This window comes from Argopecten irradians, chromosome 14 (assembly GCF_041381155.1).
Source record: "Argopecten irradians isolate NY chromosome 14, Ai_NY, whole genome shotgun sequence".
Lineage (NCBI taxonomy): Eukaryota > Metazoa > Mollusca > Bivalvia > Pectinida > Pectinidae > Argopecten > Argopecten irradians.
The window spans coordinates 34,939,999-34,966,131 of NC_091147.1; the positions used below are offsets into that span (position 1 = coordinate 34,939,999).

The window sequence follows — 26,133 nt, forward strand, 5'->3', positions numbered from 1 at the left end:
AGTGATCACGCCACATACACTAGTACTATATAGCTAGCTTTATATTGTAGCTGTGTACACACACAGAGAACAAGTAAAAAATTGACCCTAGTCGAGAGATTCATGTTAAGAAGCATATGAAAGTCGCCCACACTGTATCGATCTATGAATATATTAGTACGTAGTTTTACCTGGATTCAGGTACATATCGAAACGACTCCTTAAGTTACATTAAAATGAAGTTAATGGTTTTGTTGAGTTTTAAAGAATCTTCTTTAAAAATCGCATTCACGAAATTGCCGGGATTACTACATGTATATATCACTGTCGGTATATCCACCACTAGACTTTGCCATAGCAAAACTGAAGGCTCTGTATTTGACAGCAAATGAACAGGTAGTTTGTCATGTATTCAACTTGAACGTAGATGCATGTGATTACATCAAAAGAATTAAATAACGGTACACTGTGGTTTACATTGTGGCATTGAAGTTGGGCGTCACTCTCCCTGCAATCTTCAAAGGAAATCTCTGCAGGTCTGTGATTGGTCAGATTTTTCCTCCTGAACATCAGTTTTAAGTTTACTATGAGATTATCAAGGATGGATATAAAAAGACAGTGAAAGTAACCCTTGGAGTATCGGGGATGCAAAGGCCGTCGATATATATTTTCTGGTCTCATAGAATTATCCTTTTTAAGAAACTTATATTTTTGTTTCAGGAAAGTATAAAGTGAGATGAACTTATACCATTATTCAATATACATTTTTATTGCATTTGATTTGAAATTACATCATAGACCGGGTTAAAGGGCCACTACCTTTCCGGAACGGCTTTTAATTTTTAAAATGGGAATGTAAAACGAGATCGAGAATTTTGTAGAGTCGCAAAAGTTATTAACTTACCGTTAATACTACATGTATCATCACCATCTGAACAATTTGATGAAAATAAATAAAATGTTAATTTTCATAACGCGGGTCGTCTTATGTTTCCCGCCGTCGTCCTAAATACCGCGCGGTAGTTGACTTGTCACTGCGCCAGACGGCAAAACAGCGAAATGAATCTCCACTGTTATCGTACATTAGACAGGAAATCGTGCATATGTTTGGTGTTGTAACCTCAGCTTAGGCCATCAGTATATATTTTCTGGTGTTATTAATGTTTTTAAGAAACATTTATGGTTTGCTCTGGAAAGGTAGTGGGCCTTTAAAGTAACCACAACACGAACATACCACAGTCTCCCAAAACACGCACCTCGCACTTCACACACGCTACACACCGCATACATATGAGAGGCCGTCCTTACATGACCCTGGCTGTTTATAGGACGTTAATCAATCAAACAAACAAACAAACATATATATATAATTATTACCAGGAACGGCAATGATATATGATCTACCTAGTACTACTAGTTGAAACTGGACTTATCTAACTACGTTTACATGTACATTTCCATATTCATGATTTTTATGTCTCTTTGGACCTTAAAGGCCCACTACCTTTCCAGAGCAAACCATAAATGTTTCTTAAAAACATTAATAACACCAGAAAATATATACTGATGGCCTAAGCTGAGGTTACAACACCAAACATATGCACGATTTCCTGCGTAATATATGATAACAGTGGAAAGACATTTCGCTGTTTTGCCGTCTGGCGCAGTGACAAGTCAACTACCGCGCGGTATTTAGGACGACGGCGGGAAACATAAGACGACCCGCGTTATGAAAATTAACATTTTATTTATTTTCATCAAATTGTTCAGATGGTGATGATACATGTAGTATTAACGGTAAGTTAATAACTTTTGCGACTCTACAAAATTCTCGATCTCGTTTTACATTCCCATTTTAAAAATTAAAAGCCGTTCCGGAAAGGTAGTGGCCCTTTAAATATTTCTAACTTACGTCATATCTATACAGACGCTTTTATTAACAAAGTATAAAATCGATTTCTATTCAAACGAGCTATACGGTGTATATGGCATCTTCCGCATACAAACTGCTGATGTAAATACAATAAATGGTTAAAAATAGTAATACTCTCACAAAAAAGCAACCACGTCCTTGATAACTAAGATTCTAAAATACTAAGGGATTACTTTCACTTCAGAGTTAAGTTAAAACCAACACATACAAATGTACAAGCAATGCATCACCAACAAAACAGAAGCACTATAAGTTTTCTGAGACGCAATGTCACTTGCATAAAGGCTCAGATATTCCTTAACTTAAAATTCTAAATAGGAAAACATTACAGAAGTTAAGGAAAAATCCAAGAAGCTTCCTTCAAAATTGTATTGCTTTCCAGTCAAGCTAGCGTTGCATCTTTAATAAATTATCGTGCACATTCTAGCCACATTCGGATTATCTTGTACTTTTTCACTACATTTCATTCACGAGGGCGATGTGTTCCGACTGTGTTTCCGACTATATCTTACCATTCATAGCTAAAAACAAAAATTACAGGTGGCTTAAAAATAACTTACAGTGCATAAAATTCTGTATTGTTGAATAAAGCATCTTACATGCTAATTTGTTTGTGTCTTAGAAGATTTTCACATATAAATTCAACAAAACTTATGGTTTTCAATAGGTCATTGAAAAACACATCAAAATTCTCGCCCAGTTATGACACAGATTGAATATTTAGATTTTTAAATATATGCCTTATTTTGATAAATTGTACAATCTACTGTGGTGAGTCACTTATGTTTATCTTTTGAATTGACATTTAAACAAAAATCTCCATATTGTATAGAGAAATTTTAGAAGATATTTTATGCATGGTTCAAAGCAGTTGCTTTCCACTTCGTAAAATTATCGTGGCAGACCGTGCTACCCTTTTCTCCACGGTCACTTCCGGTTCGTCAGTTATCGAACTTGGTAGAATCTCTCCGCCAGGGTTTTAGTTATTTCTAGAAAGTTGGTGAACTATGATCTGTTATAAATGATATGAGATAAATGGCAGGTATGTGCATCATAAATGTACGTTGATGGCAGATTTGCACAGTAGAATGGGATTTATTCAAATATCATTTGGCTCATCATCTGTATGATAAAAAACATCACGAGTCAGGAGAGTATTGCATGGCAAATATTGAAGTCTGGCAAGCCATACATGAATAACATTCCATGAAAAGTTCTGAAAAAATGATATATGCACTGTATACTCAGATGCCAAATTAATATCTTGGGATATTGTAGATCTAGCCTTGCACATGTCTTTTATCTTTCCTATACGACTGAAGATCGGGTAAAAATCAGAAACATATATACATGCATATATATAAGTTTATGGTAAAAATATAAAGTTTGAAGTGATATAATTTCAGGGAAGCTGTGGCACCACCAGTCTGTAGCCTGATTTCAAGAATCAATAGGATTTAGCAGACACTATTTCAAATATAAGGTATATAAACTGATCATAAATGATGGCACAATATCCCATACATGTACAATGTCTTTAATTCTCTTTCATGTAAATTATGAAAAAGGAGCAGGTCAGTGTGGTTCGTACATAGTGTTTAATACGGTCTTTGTCACTCGCTGACAGAACATGCTTCTTTGGCTCAGACTACTGACGTAGTTTTTCACACCATTGACCCGGGTTTCGATTACTGGTTGAGGCACTCGACATGAAACATATGTTTATTTTCCCTGTTCTTCTATTTTGGCGTCCAAAAATAAGCCATGGAAGGTGGTTAAAGAGTCTCAGGTTGAGGTTTAAGAAATCACAAGAAAAACAGGATGAGTAGAAAGGAGCGGGTCCATTTGGTTTGTATATCATATTAAATACGGTCTCTGTCACTCAGCTGACGGACAATTATTGCTTCTTTGCCTCAGTTGGCAGAGCCATAGTTTTTCACACTGGAGATCTGGGTTCAATTCCTGGTCGGGGCACTGGACAGGAATCTTATGTGTATTTTCCCTGTTCTTCTACAACTATATACTGTACATATATAGTTCAAAGTTTTTGAGAAGCAGTGTTTTAAATGATTAAACACACAAGTGCAATCCAGAGCACACATTTATCAATACGGGAGTTTTGAGATCCCAAAATGACATGAGTAAAGTACATTTCACCATCAATTAGCTATAGTCCTAACATCTGGTATTATGATGTCATCATTTGATGTGCGTTTTGTGACATCATGATCACTGGAAGGTGATCTAATCAATGGTAAATTGTAGTTTACCCACGTGGTATATTAGGATCTTGAAATCCCTGTATTCATATCATTTTCATTTGCAGTACCATATTCAACCCAATAAGCGCCCTGGGCGTTAAAAAGAATTGAAAAAAAAGTGAAAAGGAATGACTTGGGCGCTTATTGGGTAGAATACGATAATTGATATCAAAAGTGCAACATTTATGCTTCTTACTCTATGCTCAAATATGTAATCAATCTTCCTTTCATTTCTTTTGATAATATATTTGGATGTTTGTTACAGCATTGCGACGGGTTTTCGACGATGCCTGCGGTTTTAGAGTAGATTCGTTAATTTCAAAGTTGTGAATTCGAAGGGCATAACCTTGTAACGATGTATGAAGTGACCATCCTAAAGGAAGGGTACAATGAACAACAAGGGCCAGGTCAGTACATATACCTTAAACGTGGAAATTTATGCCATGGGGGAATTTTCGCTAATTACGCGAAGGTCGCTTGTTTGCAAAAATTCAACTGTGCGTAATATTTTGTAAATGTATAATCTTTGTTGTTAAAAGTTATAAGTCAGAAAATGAAAATATCCACGTTTAAAGTGCTAAGATTAAACAGTATTTTTGTGTATACCATATTCACTGTAATTAGGGCCCCTAGCTTTTAATTATTGTAACAAAGGGGACGCTAAGTTATTTGGGAACCAAAATGTAAGTTGTAAATGATAAAAAGACTGTTAAAAAATTCAATGAACTGTACATGTCATTCAATGTACATGTACAGCATTGAATTTTGTAAAAGTGTGTTTCTATTATTGAATCACTGAATTAACCTAATTTATATCTGCTGTTAAGTCATAATTTCCAGTTTTTTCGCATTTGTGCAAAAGTTTGACTGCACGAAAATAAATATGTCCACAGTATCTATCAACTTAAATGCATGGTAAAGCTTTCCAGTATTTTGATTTTGAATATAATTTGGATATGTTTCACAGGGCATCAGAAAGCATGTGGTACCATTACTTTGCTGAAGGGTGCGAAGAATATCATCGTGGATACAGGGAATCCTTGGGACAAAGACCTCATACTGAAAGGTGACATCATCAGAGAATGGTTGAATATTCAACAGATGATTATAGAACCATACACTAAATATTATTCACAACTTATATATTAAAAGAAAAGTTAATCTGTGCTTATTAGAATGGACTAAATTGGACTTATTGTATGCAAAAAGGTAACATCCATGTGTTTTAAACACAGCCCTTGATAATCCTGACACCTCAATCAATTCAATTCCAGCTGAAACCAGCCAGATTACAAACTTTCCAGTCTACCAAATTCTGTCCTTGCTTAATATGTAACGTTACTGTAATCCGTTCCCTAATATTTTTGTCTGTATTGAGAGTTTTCCGGACTATCCGCATCCATTCTATTGCAGAGTCCGCTGTATATTCTTTTGGTCATCTCTGCTAAGATAGATATTAAAAAGAAATTACAAAAAAAAGTGGAAGTTTGAAATTAAGGTGATGAATATTCCTGTTTGCCAGTTTATTTTCCTCAAACCTCTATTTAGGAAAAGTCATCAAAATATAATATCGACAATTGAAATCTTAGAAGGAATCAGCAACATAATTTCTTTGAATTTTTCTCTGTCAAGTCAAAACATTTATGAAAGAATTTAATTTATTTTAAAAAATCACTAGGTCTTGAAGAACATGGTATTCTACCTTTCGAGGTTCGGTTCGTTGTGGGTACTAGTGCCCTGTCCGATAAAGTTGGCAATTTGAACCTGTTTACTGGAGCAATCCAGATCATTGCTGGAAAAATCTACCATCACGAAAACTTTTACCTTCATGCATTTCACCAGGTAAATCTGAGCATGGACCCAGGCCATGTGTTGTGGAATCTCAAATAAATTAAAGATAAAAAAGACATGTATGATTTAGTTTGAAGATAAATAACAATCGTATACGTCAACTTATGTAGGATTTTTTTAATGTGAGTGTAGAATATTAATTTTCATCTCTTGATGTCAGTTCCAGTCTAGGTGAGTCTGTAAATTACTGAAGATAATATTTCAGGGTCAGAGTCTTCTAGCTCTCTATTTGTAAATCAATCTTTTCAACTTTTCATCTTACAATATCGTGGGAAAAAATGCTAGTAGTGAATTTGGCTAGCAATGAAATGATTTACATTAAAAGTGGGGCCCTTACATAAGTTATCTACCCCAAAGACCCACTAGTTAAAGCCATGTTCCTATATGTGATTGGTCACTGTTAGATGCTTCTATAAATAAAAATGAAATTTTGTTTATGAGATTCCACAGTACACAATGAGCTTGATAAACTCATTCACCCCTGAAATTTTTTAATGGGCTGATCTAGTCTTTGATTTAGAAGAGCCTAAATGTGTCTTTAGGGGTGGATGAGTTAAAGCTTTAGTTTGGTTATCAAATGTTGTACTCTCCCCAGTTGGTACCATATGCTTATAGTTGTGTCAGTCAATCATATACCGTCTTTGTATATTACAGAGTTAGCTCCCTTGCAGGTAGGTATCCATAGTACATGTGATGTCATAATTCTGTGGGCGAAACTTACATCTTTTTCTTCGAAAGTTGTGACGTTTTTCTCGCAAAAACATGATGTCAAAATTAATACTTACCAGCAAGGGCAGATAACTCTGTTATATGTAAATACAAAATAGAAAAACATATGCTATTTTAACTGTCTGTTTTTGTAACTAAACATCAATGTGATTCGAAAAGTGACACGACAATAGCTGTCCGTCTTGTTTCATGGCACTGAATCTGATCTCGTTAGAACTGTTGTTTATTAATTAACAAGCATGGCATGAATCAACACTTAATTGTATACAATATTGCACCCCGATACATATAATTAGTGTCAATTTCAATTTCAAAATAGGAGGAGAGCTTCTTGTGATATAGTTTCACTGATTTGAAGAAAGGTTCACTTAGAGTACTTAGGAGGAGATTCAAAATTGTTCAAATGGTTGGACTTGCCCCACGGAACATGAGAACGGAATCAGAAAGGTCTATTTGCTATAACAAACATCTTCTCTTCAAGTTATGAACGGATTCGCTCAAATTTTGTATGTACCGGTACATGAATTGGGCTGAACCCTAGAGGTTTGAGGTGTCAGTGTTAATTTGGTCAGACTTCTTTTCTAGATCTGAACCATATGAATGGCTGTACCAGTATATTAAAATTTCAATGTGTCGACGTGGGTTAAGTTAGATTTACTGTTGATTAGTCCCACCTTACAGTGATTGTGAGGTCACATTTTGACATCACCAGAAGGTGGAACTATTCTACTGTAAATCATGCTTTACTCATGTCATATTGGTATCTCAAAACCCCCATATATATTGAATTCATTGCATTACATGACATTTTTGTGTGTTCTGTTTTAAGCCAGATAAGTGATTATTACAAAACTAACCATGTGAGCCACACAGGCCCTCTATGACTCTTTCTTAATTCTAGTTTTCAGTATATTTCAAGTATTTCAAGAAATTAAAAAAAAAAATTAATGTATAACCAAATTTATTTTTCACAATACTGTAGTAATATCTCTAAATTTTTGTAGGTTTAGAGAAGCACAGTACCTCCCCAGATAAGATCGAGTATGTGGTGTGTACCCACGGACACTCTGATCATGTCGGAAACCTCAACCTCTTTCTCCATGCCACCCACATCCTGTCACATGACATTTGTCATGGCGATGAATATATATCCCATAATTTTGACATGGTAGGTTAATTTTTCATAAGTTCAAAATTCACCTGTTTTTACTTAAATACACTTTATGAATATTTGTGTAAACTGTTTCCTTCTCTCGTTATTTTCCTTTCTTTCCCTCTGAATATAATCTAGAACCTTTAAACTATTTTCTAAGGGAGTTTCGTAAAAGACATAGGTAAAGTACAACTAACCGTCGATAAGTCCAACCTTCTGATGATTATGGCGTCACAAAACGCGTGTCCAACGATGATACATAACCACCAGATGGTGGGACTAATCGATGGTAAATTGTACTTCACACACGTCATTTTGGGATCTCGAAACTCCCGTATTGAAATTCTAATTAAAGGGCCACTACCTTTCAGAAACGGCTTTTAATTTTTAAAAAAGGAATGTAAAACGAGATCAATAATTTTGTAGAGTCGCAGAAGTTATTAACTATACGTTTACTAGCACACTTATCATCACCTTCAGAACTGTTTAATTAGAATAAATGAAATGTTAATTTTCATAACGCGGGTCGTTTTATGTTTCCCGCCGTCGTCCTAAATGCCGCGCGGTAGTTGACTATCACTGCGCCAGACGGCAAAACAGCGAAATGAATCTCCACTGTTATCGTACATTAGACAGGAAATCTTGCATATGTTTGGTTTTGTAACCTCATCTTAAGCCATCGATATATATTTTCTTTTGTTATTAATGTTGTTAAGAAACCTTTAAATTTTGCTCCGGAAAGGTAGTGGGCCTTTAAGTGAGAAGTGAAGTGAGATTTTGTCGTTTTTTCCTACTTAATGATCATGTTCAGTTCATTTACGTCAAAGAAATTAGAAGGATGATTTTATTTCAATAAATTTACTCTGAAAGTTATATGAAGACGAGATGAATGCTTATTTCAGAGTTACTTGCTCTTGCGCGTGGGTTTTGATTGTGATGTCATGTTTTTGTGTGCATAACACTATACAGTTTAGAGAAAAAAAACAAGAGTTTTGCTCACACAATAATGGCATCACTAAAACTGATACCTATATTTCCAAGGGAGGTAAATCTGTAAAATGCAAAGACGGAAATTGCAGGATAAAGCTACAGAAAACTCTAAAGTTGTATTTTAGATACAGCACAGAAGTTATGGCTCACAAAGCAATCCGGTATATTGTTACTACTAACTGATATACATGTATTTAGTGTCAAATATTTAGTCACAAACCTATGTAGATGTGGTCTTTTTCTGTCCCAAAGGCTAAGGATTTATGGAAAAATGTCCATCATAACGTTTTAAAAACCACTGATGTTTGTATCATCTCTCCTTTCTAACATATTCAAAGTGATTTTTTTTTCTGTCCATTCTTTACTGGCTGAATCCTCATTGATATACACCCAATGGACCAAGAAATTTTTTTATTTATACAGTATAGCCAATCGGCGAAGGTCTTTTATATATACACAGGGCAAATTTTGTTGAAGTTGGCCGTTTAGAACCATGAGAAAGTGGTCTAATTAAGTAGGTGGACAATATACAGAGGTGGTCGCTAATACAGGTGTGACTGTATGTTGACAATTTATAGTTGAACAATTGCGACCATTTGAAACATTTTACAAAAGACGCAATATCATTTGTATCACTTTGTAAAACTTTAGAGAAAACCTTATCCTAATACAGTTACATTAATTGTATACATGATATAGAGTGCTAATTATATATACAATGTAGGTAATATTAACAAACAATATCTAAGGTGACTTAAGTACCTGGCAATTGTTTTGGTGCAGAAACTGTTGAAACTCAATTTAACTCATTTGATTTAGAAGAGTTTAATTATTTGAGTTTGGAAATGTAAAGTTGATCAGTCATGACGCATACTTTGTTGTGTGACTAACAATCTAATGAAATTAATTAATATGTACTGTAAGCCATCTTGTTTTTGCTTTTACTAAATTTCATACCTCTATACCTAAGGACGTTATTGCTGAGATTTAATTTTGTGTTCTTAACTTCTGAAGTTATACTTTACTTTGTATTTGAAACAGTTTTTCGTGAATATGTAGTTTCACAATTTCTTATCGCCCATGAAATTCAAGAAACTTAATTGCATGCCAAAAAGTTTTGTTAACAGTATATTCTAAATTTACTCTAGCAACTCTAGCACTGTAACCAGATATTAATAGAGGTGCATTCAATTTCTGTCTCTGAGAAAGACAAATCTACATTTTGTCTCTAATTAACTGCTGATTAACGCCACAATTAATTACTTTGCATGTACTCAGGGACATACCGACTAAATACTAAATATATACTGTCCAGTCCGCTAAACCTGCTTTACATATATTAATGGCCAAATAATATAGACAGGTTTAGCAGACTTAATACTGCCTGGCTATTGGGAAATGTTTCAAACTAAAGCAATGTGCTAAATATGGTTCCAGTGCCAGTGTTAACTTGATTTAAGTCATTAGTTTATAGTTGTTTGTACTAATTTCCTTAGCTAACACATTATTAAAACAATGAAGCATCTTTTCTGTATTCTCCTGTTTATGTAATAACTCTGAATGTGTGAATTGAACTTGTCCATACAGTTGATTGGGGACTAACTGTTTGCAATTAACTAAAGAAGATTTAATTTGTTGTAGCATCTAGCGATTTACAAAGTTTTTGATATCTAATTTGTCTTTGATTAAAAATTAGTCTGAAAACCTTTATAGTGTATAATGTTAAACTTTGATTACCTTTGAAATCTAAATGTATCTAGATTTGATATGCCTTGTCTGGCTGCAGGCGAGGTTTTAGTTTCGATGAGAATTAATTTACTGTTTTTGAGAATAACTGACTGTAAGACAAACATGATGCTGTTTTCTTGAGTCTAGGATGATGTAAGGAAATTTGATCCTTTTCTGCTAAACCTAAAAATATATATACATGTATACGTACAGTAAAATATGTTTATAATGGACATACCTACAATGAAATCATGCTTTAACATAGAAATTCCATTCACTGTCAAGTTTCCTATATACCGGGTGATTGTAATATGTGTATAGCGAATTATGCATGTAACAAATTTATTTCGTTCGTTATAATCGTGTTTTACTGTATTGTGAGATTTTGGTGTCAGAAATTAATTTAAAATCATGATATTTATATAGTTGATATTGGAATGATCATCGAATATACTATAAATTGAAGATGTTGCTAATTTGAAATTCTGTGATTTCATTGAATTACATATTAATCTAAAATTTTGTGATTTCATTGAATTATATATTAATCTGAAATTCTGTGATTTCATTGATCTGAAATTTTGTGATTTCATTGAATTACATATTAATCTTATTTCATTTATCTGAAATTTTGTGATTTCATTGAATTACGTATTAATCAGAAATTCTGTGATTTCATTGAATTGCATATTAATCTGATATTCTGTGATTTCATAGGGAATCCCGTATGAAATTGACGATGATGTAGAAGTTGTCCCAACTCCCGGCCATACTGGATCCGACGTGTCGGTAATCGTCCGTAACACCAAATTGGGGACAGTGGCAATCACAGGTAATCATTGAGACGGAGTCTTGTAAGCGGTAAACCAGTTACTGGCTAACACTGGTACAGGGATGAGAGAGCAATAATTCTAACTTATGGTCTCTGTCATCCTTGATACTCCATGGGTTACTATCACCGCAATAGAATTGATATCGATGGATTCTTTATCAAACGATGATTTTTTAATACTAATTAGTGTCTTTTTGCTGATAAACATATTACTACACCTTATTTGCATATTTCGTTAAACACACGTTACCATATCCCTGCCGTAGTTCTATCGGCTAGAAATGAATATGATTGTGGTAGAAACAGGTCACACTACTCGTGGTTGTTAAATATTGAATTTATTCCAAACTCGTAAGTTATTTTTTAAAAGTTACAAAAGACACTCGCTAAAGCTTGTGTCTTTTGCAACTTTTAAAAAATAATTAACTCGTGTGGAATAAATTCAATATTCAAAAACCACTCATTGTGTAACCTCTATTTATATGTCCAGCACTGGAATATTTCATAACAAAGCTTAGAGTAGTTCAGGAGAATAAAATTGACCAATCAAAGGCCTGCAAAGACTTTCATGAAATTACAGAGAGAGCAGTCAACTACAGTGTAACGGTATTCAATCATTTTGGTTAATATTTAAGTACCAAACTACCTTCGATTCTCATTTATTGTCACAAAGAGAGCCTTGAGTTTTGCTATTATATATTCAAAGGAATTCCTTAAAGTTAAGGAATTTTGATGGAACTGGGCCCTGATTACTAATTAATTAATACTACAATGTAATTAATTAATACCGTAAGATAGAAATTGATTGTTGTGTTTTACAGGTGATTTGTTTGAGTGTAAAGAGGACCTAGAAAATCCGAGTTTATGGCAGGACAACAGTGAAAAGCCAGATGCCCAGGAGCAAAGCAGGATTAACATCCTACGGATAGCAGACTACATAGTGCCCGGCCACGGGGAAATGTTCAAAGTACCTGAAGCCTACAAACGCCAGTTAAGGGTCGTCATGTACTATGAAGAAATTCAAGAAACAACTGGTGCTGGGAAATCTGAATCTACAACACTGGAATATGTCGTCATGGAAGATGATTAGAGACAAATTTATTCCATCACCCCTGAAGACACATTTAGACTCTTCTAAAATTAGACCAGTCCATTATGAAATTTCAGGGGTGAGTGAGTTAATGGAAGAATGAAACAAATGTATGTCATGCTAGTTGAAATCCATATCTTTTATTGGAAATATTGACATCTCAAATCAAGCGTTATTGAATCTTAAATTTTTTTCTTGTGTTTCGGCAATTTCATTTTTAGGTAAGAATGAAATTATTTATGCAAGAGAATAGTTCTTTATTATTTGAATGATAAAGTATGTTTGAATTATGGATTTCTTGATTGAAAAATAGAAACAGTTTTTATCAAGTTATATAAAGCTAATTAAAGGATTTCTCATCCTTGTAGCATTACCTAAAAAATCTAATGTAATTCTACAAAACAGTAATAGATAGATACATCATTTCAAATGGATTTTCGTCAGTTTTATTTAGAGATGAATATTGAATTTATTTATCTCAAATACTTTCATGTGAAGGGAAAGTATCCCTATTTAAAACTAGTCAAATTTTGAACGAAGGTTTTTAATTATGATAGAAGTCTTTTTTCACGTGAAGTAAAATGTCTTTGTTTAAAACTATTAGAAATTTGATTATTTGTGAAATTAAGTTTTGATGTGATTCTGTTGTTTCACATAAAATCATTTTAGCAATAGATTCTTTTTAATTGGAAAATTTATCTTGTTAAAACGGTATTATAAATTGATACAAGTCACTTTCATTATATGGGAAAAGGGAGATAACTCTTTCTAAAAATTCTTAAAACATAAAAGAAAAATGTGAATTATTATTATTTATATTAAGGGTACTTCACCGCCAATGAAATGTATATCTTAAAATCTTATCATTTGAAAACAAGAACAGGCAACTGTATTATAAGTTACAAAAGTAACCTTCTTATCACTTATATGGTCCATTGAAAGATTGAGTATCTTATTTACATGTATCTTTAAAATATTTGAAATTAATTATTGCATCACGAAAAATTCTGTAGTATTTAATTCCTTGTTGAATGCAAAACTGAGTGCGCAGGCATATAAATTGATTTTTCTCTGTCGGAGGTAAAACATCTTGTTGTGTTTAGGGTTTTATTATGATTATGTGGATACAAACATATACATACTTTAAAGATGCTTCACTGCTTACACAGCATAAAATATACGCATCATATGAACAATAATTGGTGTTTAATCATTTATATATACGTCTAATTAACTAAAAAAAATTATTGATTTTGCTTTTGGTGCATGCGCAATCAGTACTGCATTCCATATAGGACATAGTGCCACAGAATTTTTTCGGGATGCAATTAACTATTTTTGATATTTTTATCTTGAAATAAAATAAGAAGTTCAGACTTTGCAATGTTGGTAATAGTGTAAAGTAAGTAACTTTTGTAATGGAAGAAAAATACTCATCATCTGCTCCTGTTTTTGATAGAGAAAAATTATCATTTGTCAGAGATGGAGCATCTTTAATCATAGTAAACATCCTAATTCATAATATTTGATTAGATTGGGGGTTATTGAATAAAAAGTAATATCATGGATTTTTTTAGCCCACCATCATCAGATGGTGGGCTATTCAAATCGCTTTTTGTCCGTGGTCCGTCCGTCCTTCCGTCCGTCCGTCCTTCCGTCCGTCCGTCCGTTAACAATTCTTGTTATCGCTATTTCTCAGAAAGTACTGAAGGGATCTGTCTCGTATTTCATATGTAGGTTCCCCTAGGGCCCTAGTTGTGCATATTGAATTTTGGGACCAATCGGTCAACAAGATGGCCGCCAGGCAGCCATCTTGGATTTTGATACTTAAAGTTTGTTATCGCTATTTCTCAGAAAGTACTGAAGGGATCTGTCTCAAATTTCATATGTAGGTTCCCCTAGGGCCCTAGTTGTGCATATTGCATTTTGGGACCAATCGGTCAACAAGATGGCCGCCAGGCAGCCATCTTGGATTTTGATAGTTAAAGTTTGTTATCGCTATTTCTCAGAAAGTACTGACGGGATCTGTCTCAAATTTCATATATAGGTTCCCCTAGGGTCCTAGTTGTGCATGTTGTGTTTTGGGACCGATCGGTCAACAAGATGGCCGCCAGGCAGCCATCTTTGATTTTGATAGTTAAAATTTGTTGTCGCTATTTCTCAGAAAGTACTGAAGGGATCTGTCTCAAATTTCATATGTAGGTTCCCCTAGGGCCCTAGTTGTGCATATTGCATTTTGGGACCAATCGGTCAACAAGATGGCCGCCAGGCAGCCATCTTGGATTTTGATAGTTAAAGTTTGTTATCGCTATTTCTCAGAAAGTACTGACGGGATCTGTCTCAAATTTCATATATAGGTTCCCCTAGGGTCCTAGTTGTGCATGTTGTGTTTTGGGACCGATCGGTCAACAAGATGGCCGCCAGGCAGCCATCTTGGATTTTGATAGTTAAAATTTGTTGTCGCTATTTCTCAGAAAGTTCTGAAGGGATCTGTCTCAAATTTCATATATAGGTTCCCCTAGGGTCCTAGTTGTGCATGTTGCGTTTTGGGACCGATCGGTCAACAAGATGGCCGCCAGGCAGCCATCTTGGATTTTGATAGTTAAAGATTGTTATCGCTATATCTCACAAAGTACTGAAGGGATCTTTCTCAAATTTCATATGTAGGTTCCCCTAGGGCTCTAGTTGTACATAATGCGTTTTTGGATCGATCGGTCAACAAAATGGCCGCCAGGCTGCCATCTTGGATTTTGATAGTTAAGATTGTTATCGCTATTTCTCAGAAAGTATTGAATGAATCTGTCTCAAATTTCATATATAGGTTCCCCTAGGGCCCTAGTTGTGCATATTTCGATTTGGGACCGATCAATCATCAAGATGGCCGCCAAGGAGCCATCTTGGATTTTGATAGTTGAAGTTTGTTACTGCTGTTTCTCAGGAAGTACTGAAGCGATCTGTGACCTGTCTCAAATTTTATATATAGTATGTTTGCAAAAGTTTGAAAAGCAGAGAAAAGATCCCTCTTTCCATTGTCAGACATAGATCATTCTTTGGTGGGCGCCAAGATCCCTCTGGGTTCTCTTGTTCAGTAATACATTAATTTTGATTTTATTCCTTACTTGAATTTGCTTATATCTTCTCAACTAAGAAACTTTCTATTTTGATTAAATTTTCTAAAGAATTTTTGTTAAGGATTCATGATATAAAACCACTATTATTAGTATTCATACAACAAGCCATGAAAAGGTGCAATGTGTTTTCCGAGTATGGGTAATATATTTATTTTGATCGAGACAATGTTGAGCTTTTTTGGGCTATGTGTGAGCAAAAAGATATATATCCTGCTTTTCATTCTTATGTGATCCCCATTGCTAAGTATTTCTACCGTCCAATGCCGGAATATTATAACTCTCATAATATAAAGCTTGAGGGTGGTGCTGAATATTGGCTGTTGTAATTTTTGTCTAGGTTTGCAAAATATTGTTTTTTATTTTTTAATTCAGCTTATTAAATCTGGTCATTGTACCAGCAATTCTAAACTCTAATTAATGCTTTAGTGTAAAGATTGAAATCTCTTGGTAAATTTTAGTTTTAATTGATCTGTTCATCCTTGTTAAATTATGAACGAGAATTTATGTTTTTAGATAAGGCAAAGCATTTAGATTCACCCGGAAGAGGCATTTAGATTCTTCCAGTTCAAAGTCTGGATTAGTCCATTTTGGAATTTCAGGGGTGATATTGTTACTCAATAAAGGTTCAAATAAGTTAAGAAATATGAAAAATTTACATATGTTTAGGAAATGATTTGTACAAGACACTTAACTCATTCACCCCTAAAGACACATTTAGGCTCTTCTAAATAAAACACTGGACCAGTCCATTATGAAATTTCAGGGGTGAATGAGTTATATGGTGTTCATATTATATTCCACGTTTTAGCAGCAAGAAATCAGACATTGAGATTTGTTCTCACAGGAAAATCTATAATTAAACTTTTAATTTTGAAAAAATGTGAATCAAGATTTACATAAATTTGTATAGCCTGCATAATACACTAAAATCAGACATATTATTTTTAAAGGATTTAAAATATTTTAAGGTTACCTGAATACAATATTCAATTTGTGATACTGTAAATTTACTGATTGTTAATTATCAATTAACATTTGTTCATGATAATTGATTGCTTGCTGGTGCATCAATAAATGTTGTTTTATTTAAAAAGCTACATTTTAGTTTGTTTTATTATCCATAAGGTATTTTGTTCAAAATCCTTTCATTACAATTATTTACTGTAAAGTAACTTTCTTTCATGATTACTAAATTTCATGATTTCCATTTCACAAGTTTGTGAATTTCATTTGTGGAATTAATGGTTATAAGTTGGGCGTCACTCTTGTGATGAAGGCTCCACTGGCAGAGAGCCGCACCATAGTTTAAAGTAGTACCATTTAAATTAACGTGTAGCAATGTGACGACCATCCTCAATTCTTAGGGGTTACTATCACTGATGTTATATCCACACCAAACAGTAAAACTGAAGGCATCTCATGAGAAAAAATCTGAACCAATCACAGGCCTGAAAAGATTTCCTTTGACGAATACAGAGAGAGCAACGCCAAACATCAAAAGCCACACAGCCAACCACATTGTACCGTTTTACGGCTCTTTTGTTAAATTTAGATTGTTTGTTAAACATCAAAGGACTAAATTACCTGTTCTGTGCTGTTGCCTCCAGTTTTACCATGAGATAATCCAGGGTAGGCTATAACATCAGTGACAGTAACCCCTGGAGTATCAAGGATGTTTGACGACTGGTTACCACATAGGTGTTGCGATTTAATGTCTATGGTGACATATTTTAGTGATGCTTCACCATTCAAAGGGAAAGCGATTTACTCTCGTAAGATACAATACAAGTACAGCAGTCTCCAAAACACAGGAACTTCACAACACATCATAGATAGGACCATTCTTCTGTGACATGTACTCAATCAAGTAACAAGCAAAAAGGCTCATGGCTATTGGTACAATACAACACTACAGTAGTGGCAAACAATTTAGGCAATACAAAAGAACTCTTTCAATACAAAAAGTTCAGGTTCTGATATATTTGATGAATTCGACCTTGATTGAAGGTCGATCAACATTTCATCCCTGTCCATGGGAACATATCTACAGCCTTAGTTAGCCACAGGGATCTGAGAATTATTTACAGTTTATATAATTATGGACCAACCACTCTTTGGCGTTTTAGTGGTCTAGATAAAGAGAAATCGGTAAAAATCATACTCTACATAGAACTGTATGTGGTAGAAGGCGCAGGTATGTTTGGCTAGGCGACTGGGTGCCGTAGATCGTGAGTTCGTGGCCTGGATAGGGCACGAGTCAATAAATTGTCATGCTTTGTTAAATTGTGTTTCTTTGATATTAAGTACTGTATACGTGTATAGTCTATGGGCACTCTGGTGGGCCCATAGTTACATAAACTGTAACTGATTCTCATATCCTTGTGTTACTATCTACACTATCTGACCTTTTGCAGATATCCAATTGCAATATGACAACGTTTAAGGGTACAATGGAAAGCATTTGAGTATATTTAGGGGTTACTGTCACTGTCGTGATATACACACCTGGACTATTCCATAGTAAAACTGAAGGCAACAGAAGACACGGATAATTTGATCCTTTGATGTACACCAAAGGAATTGTATAATAGTACACTGTGGTTGACTGAGTTGCTTTGAAATAGGGCATGACTCTCTCTTTAGAATTCAAAGGAAGTCTCTAAAGGTCTAAGATGGGTCAGGTTTGTTTTTCTCTCCTTTACTGGCTCAAGTTTTACTACGAAATGGTCCAGGGGTGGATAAAACGTCAGTGATAGTAACCCATAGAGTAGCGAGGAATGAATACGTATTAAAGGTGGAGGCTTTGATTCGTTTCGTTTCATTACTTTTTAGGTCATCTCAGGGCCAGGATGACCAATTATCACAGTGGTCAAAAGGCTAAAATCATTATACAACTTTTTCTCAATAACAGAAAGGCTCAGAGTACTCGCATTTGGTCTGCAGTATGCTGGCATGAAGGGCTACCATTTTTTCAAATGAATGACCTTAATCTTCATTTAAGGTCACAGGGGTCAAAAAGGCTAAAATCTTTTAACAACTTCTTGTGAATAACTGAGAGGCCAAGAGACCTTACATTGGACCTGTGGCATGCTGGAATAAAGGACTACCAATTTTGTTCAAATGAATGACCTTGACCTTCAGTCAAGGTCACATGGGTCAAAAAGGCTAGAATCTTTAAACAACTTATTCTCAAGAACCGAAAGGCACAGGGTACTCATATTGGGCTTGCGGCATGCTGGGATGAAAGGCTACCAAGTTTGTTCAAATGAATGACCTTGCTCTTCATTCAAGGTCATTGGAATCAAATAGGCTAAAATCTTAAAACAACTTTTTTTGTGAATAACTAATTAGAGAGAGAGAGAGAGAGAGAGAGTGAGAGAGAATGTTAAAGGGAGAGGGTAAGGAGAGATAGGGATGCAGGGAATAAAGAAAGTGAGGGAGCTTGCCTAAGAGATAAATTTGAGAAGTGTGAGAGACTGTGAAGGAAGGAAGAGAGGCTATATATGAGCTTTTACTGAACATGAGAGAGTGAAAAAACGAGAGGTTGTTGGTGAGTGGGTTTTTCTGGTTGCTTTATAATAGCAGATACAGTGGCGTAGGAAGATGAAACGTAATGGTGGGCAAAGGTCCTCAATATTTTGTAACCCGCGCCGCACCTACAGGAGGAGATTCATTCAACACACCCCCCTCCCCACCGCGCCGCACCTACAGGAGGAGATTAATTCAAAACACAACCATATATACTTTATATACATTTTTCATATGTCATTAATATAATCCTTGTACACATTTATAGACAGTGGCCATGGGGTCGATAAAAGGACATTAACGAATGTACGCAAATTGGTCAAATTAGCGTGTGAGCGCCGAAGGCGCGAGATTTTGGGGTCTGGGGGTCGACCCCGGGAAAAATATTACGATTTAAAATGGCTGAGATGAGTTTTACAATGTATTTTGATGACTTTGCGAGCGCCCGAAAGCGCGAGATTTTGGTGTTTGGGGGGGTTCGGGGGTCTCCCCGGGAAAAAATATTACGATTTAGAATGGCTAAGATGAGTTTTACGATGCATTTTGATGAATTTGCGAGCGCCCGAAGATTTAGTGTTTGGAGGGTTTCGGGGGTCTCCCCCAGGAAAAAAATATTACGTTTTAGAGTGGCTAAGATGAGTTTTACGATGCATTTTAATGATTTTAAAGCGTTCTTACCATGGTAATTTTTCGATTTGAAGTAACCTGCATTTAGAAATGATAATTCTGATAATTGTGTCGTCATATCATAATGCAACCCTGCTCGATCTGAACATACCGGCTTATGAATTAATTGTCTTGCTAAGACATATAAACAAAGTAATCTTTTAAGAGACATTTTTTGTTCAAAATACAAATGTAGTACGTAGAATCCTTTAATGGACATTTTAAATGTAGTTCATGTGTATTGAATTTCTACTATTAAAGGTTTGAACATTATATGCTTGAACGTTTTAGGAAATGCGCCGCGCAGCGAAAATTGTTTTTTGAATGAAGTAGGAAAAATGTGCAGGAGGACTCTTTTTTCTTTCAAGTATGCATTTTTAGAACATTTCAGTCGGCGAAAGGGGGGGGGGCAAAAGGACCCTACGGCCCTGAGCTAGTGGTTAGCGATCATGTGTGTCATTGCTAATTTAGTATCGGGTCTATTGGACATTTCCCTTCCTCAAAAGACTGCACAAAACAACAATTTAAAGCGATTTTTGAAAGTTAGGGATTCCGTTCCTTGTATTAGTGTTGTAATGTAATTAACACGTGCTTTTATGACTACACATTTATAATTATAATTAGTTTAAACAAATACACGTACATCTATCATTTGGAACACCTTTATTAATTTTCGAACTGTATAAAGCAATATCATAACGTCACACGATCATGTTTCTACACTGCATGTCGATTAAAACCATCAAATATTGATTTCCTGTGTTCTGCTTCTAAAACAAAATCGATACTATACTCAAACATGCATGACAACGTACCTATTAATTACTATTAATGTTATTAATTAGTAAAACCTTGATTTCCCAATACAGCTGTTACAGGAATTAACAGAGCGTATAAACCAAAGGTTGCGCACAATTGACGACGCTACGAAATACATTTCAAACTGAATCGAAAGGCAATCGGGGACCTTCGACACTTTCCGTAAATAGGAAAGTATTTTTTCGTTTACGGAAAGTGTCATCCTCCATACTCTAGGGTTTACTATCATTGACGTTATATCCACCACTTGACCATCAATCTCATAGTGAAGCTGACGGCAAAAGAAGACATGGGATTTTGATCCGTTGATGTTCATCAAAATAATTGTATAACGGTACACTGTGGTTGACTGTGTTGCTATGAAGTTGGGCTTCGCTCTCTCTGTAATATTCAAAGGAAGTCTCTACAGGCATGTGATTGGTCCATTTTTTCTCTCTCCTGAACTACCTCCAGTTTTACTATGAGATAGTCCAGGGGGTACATAAAACATCAGTGAAAGTAACCCATGGAATATTGAGGATGGAAAAGTGCTGAACTCTGGAACGATTAGCTATTTTGAGGATGGAAAAGTGCTGAACTCTGGAACGATTAGCTATTTTTTAATCGGAAAATGACACAATGAAAAAGAAAAATGCAAACATTTCTTAAGGTTTTGAGGATTCTAAAAGAAATCAAGCGTCGCATTTAACATTGAAAAAGGAGAACAATTACTTTATTAAAACACCTTTATGAAACATTTAATTTTCATTTGCATTCCGATTCAATGTTTTATTAAATTTAGTAATCCTAATTTATACATTTTCTGTCTTCTACAATACTATTAGCGACTAAACGATCAATTAATGGTATGTCCGGTTTTTGGTCGAAATGAAAAAAAAAAAAAAAAAATACCCGAGAGAAACCAACGACCTACATGTCCTTCTATACATTATGAATTACACTAGTTACATATGAAACAATATTACATGAGCGAAATGACTGGATATCAGGCAGATTATGTGAAAAATTTCCTTATTCAATGATAGACAAGTTGACGTCTATTGTCTATATTTTGCTAGTTTTGCAATCAATAAAATCGATTTTTATACATGATGACAACAATAACTATGTCTGAAAAATTGGAAAGTTAAAACACGAACACATATTTATGTGACAGGTATATTGACATTGGATACAGTACGTACCTTATGGGAGTTGTCTCCCTTTGTCCGTAGTCTCGAGAGATTTCAACTGGCCAGTTGTCTCGTCTTTCTCTGTTATGAAACTAATCATCTCCTCCAATCAATCCAATCAATATGAAGGTAAGATCAATATTCAATAATATTTCATTGAAGTGTCACAGGTAAACATATACATAAAATGATCAGGAATATAGAATACAATAGCAAAAAAAAAAAAAAAAAAAAAAAAAAAAAAAAATATACATAAAGATGCTCCACCGTCGACAAATAGTATTTTTTTACTATTAAAAACAGGCGCAGACGATTAAGTATTTTTCTTCAGTTACAAACAGTTACAAAAATTACTTACTTTACACCATCGAAACGTTTGAGCTTCTAATTCTACGTCAAGATGAAAATATGAAAAATAATTAATTGCATCCCGAAAAAAATCCGACGCACTATATCCTATATGGAATTAAGTACTGATTGCGCATGCTTTGTTTGTTTGTTTGTTTAACGTCCTATTAACAGCTATGGTCATGTAAGGACGGCCTCCCATGTATGCGGTGTGTTGTGTGTATGTTGTGCGAGGTGCGTGTTTCGGGAGACTGCTGTATATTCATGTTGTGTCTTCTTGTATAGTGGAACTTTTGCCCTTTTTATAGTGCTATATCACTGGAGCATGCTGCCGAAGACACCAAGCAACACACCCCACCCGGTCACATTATACTGACAACTGGCGAACCAGTCGTCCCACTCCCTTTTTGCTGAGCGCTAAGCAGGAACAGAAACTACCTCTTTTATAGACTTTGGTGTGTCTCGGCCAGGGGACAGAACCCAGAGCCTTCCTCACAGGGGCGAACGCTCAACTCAAGGCCAAAAGTGAGGCGGTGCCAAGGGAGGCTTAGGAAGGATAAAGTCAGTTAGGAAGAAGAGAAAAGATAAAATCCTAAATTTAGTCGCCTTTACGATCATGCAATAGGGGCGGCAGGTACAATTCTAACGCCCTACCTGCAGGGCTCGATTGCGCATGCATCAAAGGCAAAATGAAAAAAAAAATGTGTTAATTAGACATACATACACACGATTGAACACCAATTATTGTTCAAATAATGAATATCATTTATGCTCTGTCGGCGGTGGAGCATCTTTAAGAAACACTCATTATTAAGAGTAAAACAATTTGACTAATACCTAAACTCGCAATAGCGGACTTTGTTGTTGTTATATTGGAACAATATGCAGTACTTCAAGATACACTCTTCTTGTATTTAAGAGACTGATATAATCACAAAGATATACAGGAAACACCATCAACCGCCCTTTCGTGACAGAAAAAAATAAAATGATCGGTGTCTTTGATATTTACAATCGAGCTACGGTTATTCTCATACAAGTTCTCTTCGTAGCAGCTAAGATCCCTCGCGCGCTTACACCCGGGCTATCGAGAGTGATTCGCATAAGTTGTATAACTTGTTTCGTAATCGATGTTAAATAAATAAAGTTTATATTTTATATTTTCGTAGCAGCATGTGGCTAGCTAAACTCCCGCGACAATAGCGGTAAAAAATAGGTGTTTCTAGGAATTATGCATTGTCTTGTCGTAGGGACTACACTAGATATCAGTCGGTCAGAATGTCTAAGTCTGGTAGAAGAGCCAGATGAAACTCGGACTACAGTAGACATATTATCTTACAAAATGTCTAAGTTCGGTATCAGGGTATTTTGAGGCTCGGAGCTACTCCGGACAGCTATTTTACAGAGCGCCTCAATCTGGTATCAGGGACAGAGACTCGGGGTTCACTATACGTATCTTGGTCAGAATGCCAAAGTATGGTGCCAAGGACAGAGGAGACTCGAGATTCAGTATACATATCTTGGTCAGAATGCCTAAGTATGGTGCAAAGGACAGAGGAGACTCGGGGTTCACTATACATATCTTGGTCAGAATGCCTAAGTATGGTGCAAGGGACAGAGGAGACTCGGGGTTCACTATACATATCTTGGTCAGAATGTCAAAGTATGTTGCCAGGGACAGAGGAGACAGGGATAGAGGAGACCCAGGCAATCATTTTAAAACTTCCTGATAGTATGTATGGAAATTAAGTTTATTTCGTTTTTATAAAAAAATATTTGATAATAACAGCGGACTTGTGAAGTTGTTCAGTTTCATAAGTAAAAATCCAAGTTGTCCTTGATATTAATAGCTTACACGGACTCTCATAGGTAATTAGAACAGTGGCTGATTTTTACCTGTCAGTTTTGCACCTGATAATACTTACAAACTCAGGTAAATAAGTACAACAATTTAAGCGTATCCAATCAAACGTTTAATTTGCTTGCTTAAGTGATCAGTGAAAATGGAAAGCATTTATGATAATGTTGACTCAACACTCTCGCTAAAAGATTACTACCATGAAGGCGTTTCCTGTTTGGAACTTCAAATATCTTCGCGTCTTGCTTTCATCTTGAATGTCAACAGAAGAGGTCAGGCCTTAAGCCCAAAGGCCAAGAACAAACTTGAATTAAAATTGGTAACAGGACGGTAACGGACTCTCTCAGCTTAATGGGAACCATCAACATTGAATTCAATCCGATTTTATATTCACTTTTATTAAAACTAAAATAAAAAACATTTGGTCAGAAGTCTGTGATATCAATACGAAAATAAGAAAAAGAATTGAAATTAAAAGCCATTTTTTATTCGAAAAGATAAATTCACCCGAAAGTTGTTTTTTCTTATGTGTTCTAAGCATTTATATATTATGAATACCCTTTTCTTTCATAAATTACGGTTTTTTTCATACCAGTTCTCCGGAGCAATTGAAATAAAATAAACATTTTGAAGAAAACTAATTCTCTTTGCTTCATACTAGATCTGACTTTTTGATTAGCCGCAATTTGGTTTTCATACCATCATAACTAATGTTTCTTTATTTTCATAATACATATTATAAATGTGACTTTCTGATTGGCAAATCTTTTTCATACCCCTATGAACTAAAAAAAATACTGTCATTAATGCATAAATATAGAAAGTTCATGTAATTTTCCTGTTATTATAAAACGTGTTAACTTAATGTCGGCATAATCCAAGCTTAGTTGATAGTTTTAAAGAGAATGATATTTTCGCATGAGCAATTTCGGGGGAGTATGCCCAACTCGCATTGATTGGATGTACGATAATTAAAAGAAATAAATTAGGAAATCACTTGTCCTTTCCTAGAATCGGTTATAACCGGAACAAGGACGTTAAGCCCTATCATTCAATCAATCACTTGTCCTCTTGTGGTCAATCAATGAACACATAATTCGCTAAAATTATAATTCTCGAAAATCGAGAAATGTTGACCCACAAAAACAAACCGCTTTACAGTATTTTAAATAACAGATCTATTGTATCTAACCTTCATTGTTCTGTCTGATAATGTCTAGTTTCAATTTCGGTCGACATAGAACACCAACATTTTTATGACGTGTTGAATATATAAACAAATTGTATTTATGACGAATAAATAGCATAACAAAAAGCTGGGAAAATATCGGTCAACGCTAGTGGTCTTTACGATAGAGATTATGAGTAAGTAATTCACATGTACTTATATCTGCGATTGTGATTTAAACAGACATGCAGGAACAAAAACACTGTCATGCTTCCGACATGTATATAATTGTAAATTTTTATCTTAAAGCTAGTTTAAATACTTTGTACCATGATTATTTTCCTTAATATTTGCGGTCATATGTATATATCATCATTCATTTATTTTTCACGGGAGAAGACGGTCCGTAAGTTTAAAGCATGTGTTTAATCCCATTTGTATATACATTATGTATTTGCGTCTATGACTTCATAAACCCCACAGAAATTGAGAATAATGCTTAAACAGAATAATATTTAAATCAAAATAAAAACGAGATACTGTAATTTAATATGCTGATTTTATTTATTGTATCCTTAACAGTTGTAAAATTTCACGGATGTAAATTTTCGCGATTTCGAAGTTTGAATCTTATTCACAGTTTTTTCCCACAAATTAACTTTGTAATCATTGAAACTGGCATTCACAAGGCAGACTGTGATATGTAAACCGCAATCAATTTTGATCAATTTTGCGAGGAATTAATTTTCGCGAACTCAATAAGATAAATTCGCGAATTTAACGAAATTAAAATCCTCTCAAATATTAGCAGTTATACAGTATCACTATCTAAGGAATTGTTGACACGTTGTATTGGTGGGGAAAGTGATGCAGATCTGGGTAATACAATCACTTAGA

General features: G+C 34.9%; 1 protein-coding gene across 3 annotated transcripts; it reads left to right on the top strand.

The window, feature by feature from the left end:
- The first annotated feature begins 2,852 nt into the window (after window positions 1-2,852).
- LOC138307903 (metallo-beta-lactamase domain-containing protein 1-like) lies at window positions 2,853-16,774 on the top strand. 3 transcript variants are annotated; one of them, XM_069248834.1, is made up of 7 exons: window positions 2,853-2,954; window positions 3,319-3,395; window positions 4,439-4,580; window positions 5,141-5,239; window positions 5,852-6,015; window positions 11,342-11,456; window positions 12,278-16,774. In XM_069248834.1, the coding sequence occupies exons 3-7, from the start codon at window positions 4,529-4,531 to the stop codon at window positions 12,544-12,546; spliced, it is 699 nt and encodes a 232-aa protein (XP_069104935.1). In that variant the 5' UTR covers window positions 2,853-2,954; window positions 3,319-3,395; window positions 4,439-4,528; the 3' UTR covers window positions 12,547-16,774. The 3 variants fall into 3 exon arrangements, with proteins under 3 accessions (XP_069104935.1, XP_069104933.1, XP_069104934.1); XM_069248832.1 differs by lacking the exon at window positions 5,852-6,015 and adding an exon at window positions 7,758-7,921; XM_069248833.1 differs by lacking the exon at window positions 5,852-6,015 and adding an exon at window positions 7,758-7,921 and having other exon boundaries at window positions 2,922-2,971.
- The last annotated feature ends 9,359 nt before the right edge of the window (window positions 16,775-26,133 follow it).

What these genes read in the sequence shown, in the direction of transcription:
- LOC138307903 (XM_069248834.1), top strand. Translation starts at nt 4,529, where the DNA reads ATGTATGAAGTGACCATCCTAAAGGAAGGGTACAATGAACAACAAGGG. An exon ending in ACCTTCATGCATTTCACCAG is followed by an intron (nt 6,016 to 11,341) that starts GTAAATCTGAGC and finishes GTGATTTCATAG; the next exon opens with GGAATCCCGTATGAAATTGA. An exon ending in GGGGACAGTGGCAATCACAG is followed by an intron (nt 11,457 to 12,277) that starts GTAATCATTGAG and finishes TGTGTTTTACAG; the next exon opens with GTGATTTGTTTGAGTGTAAA.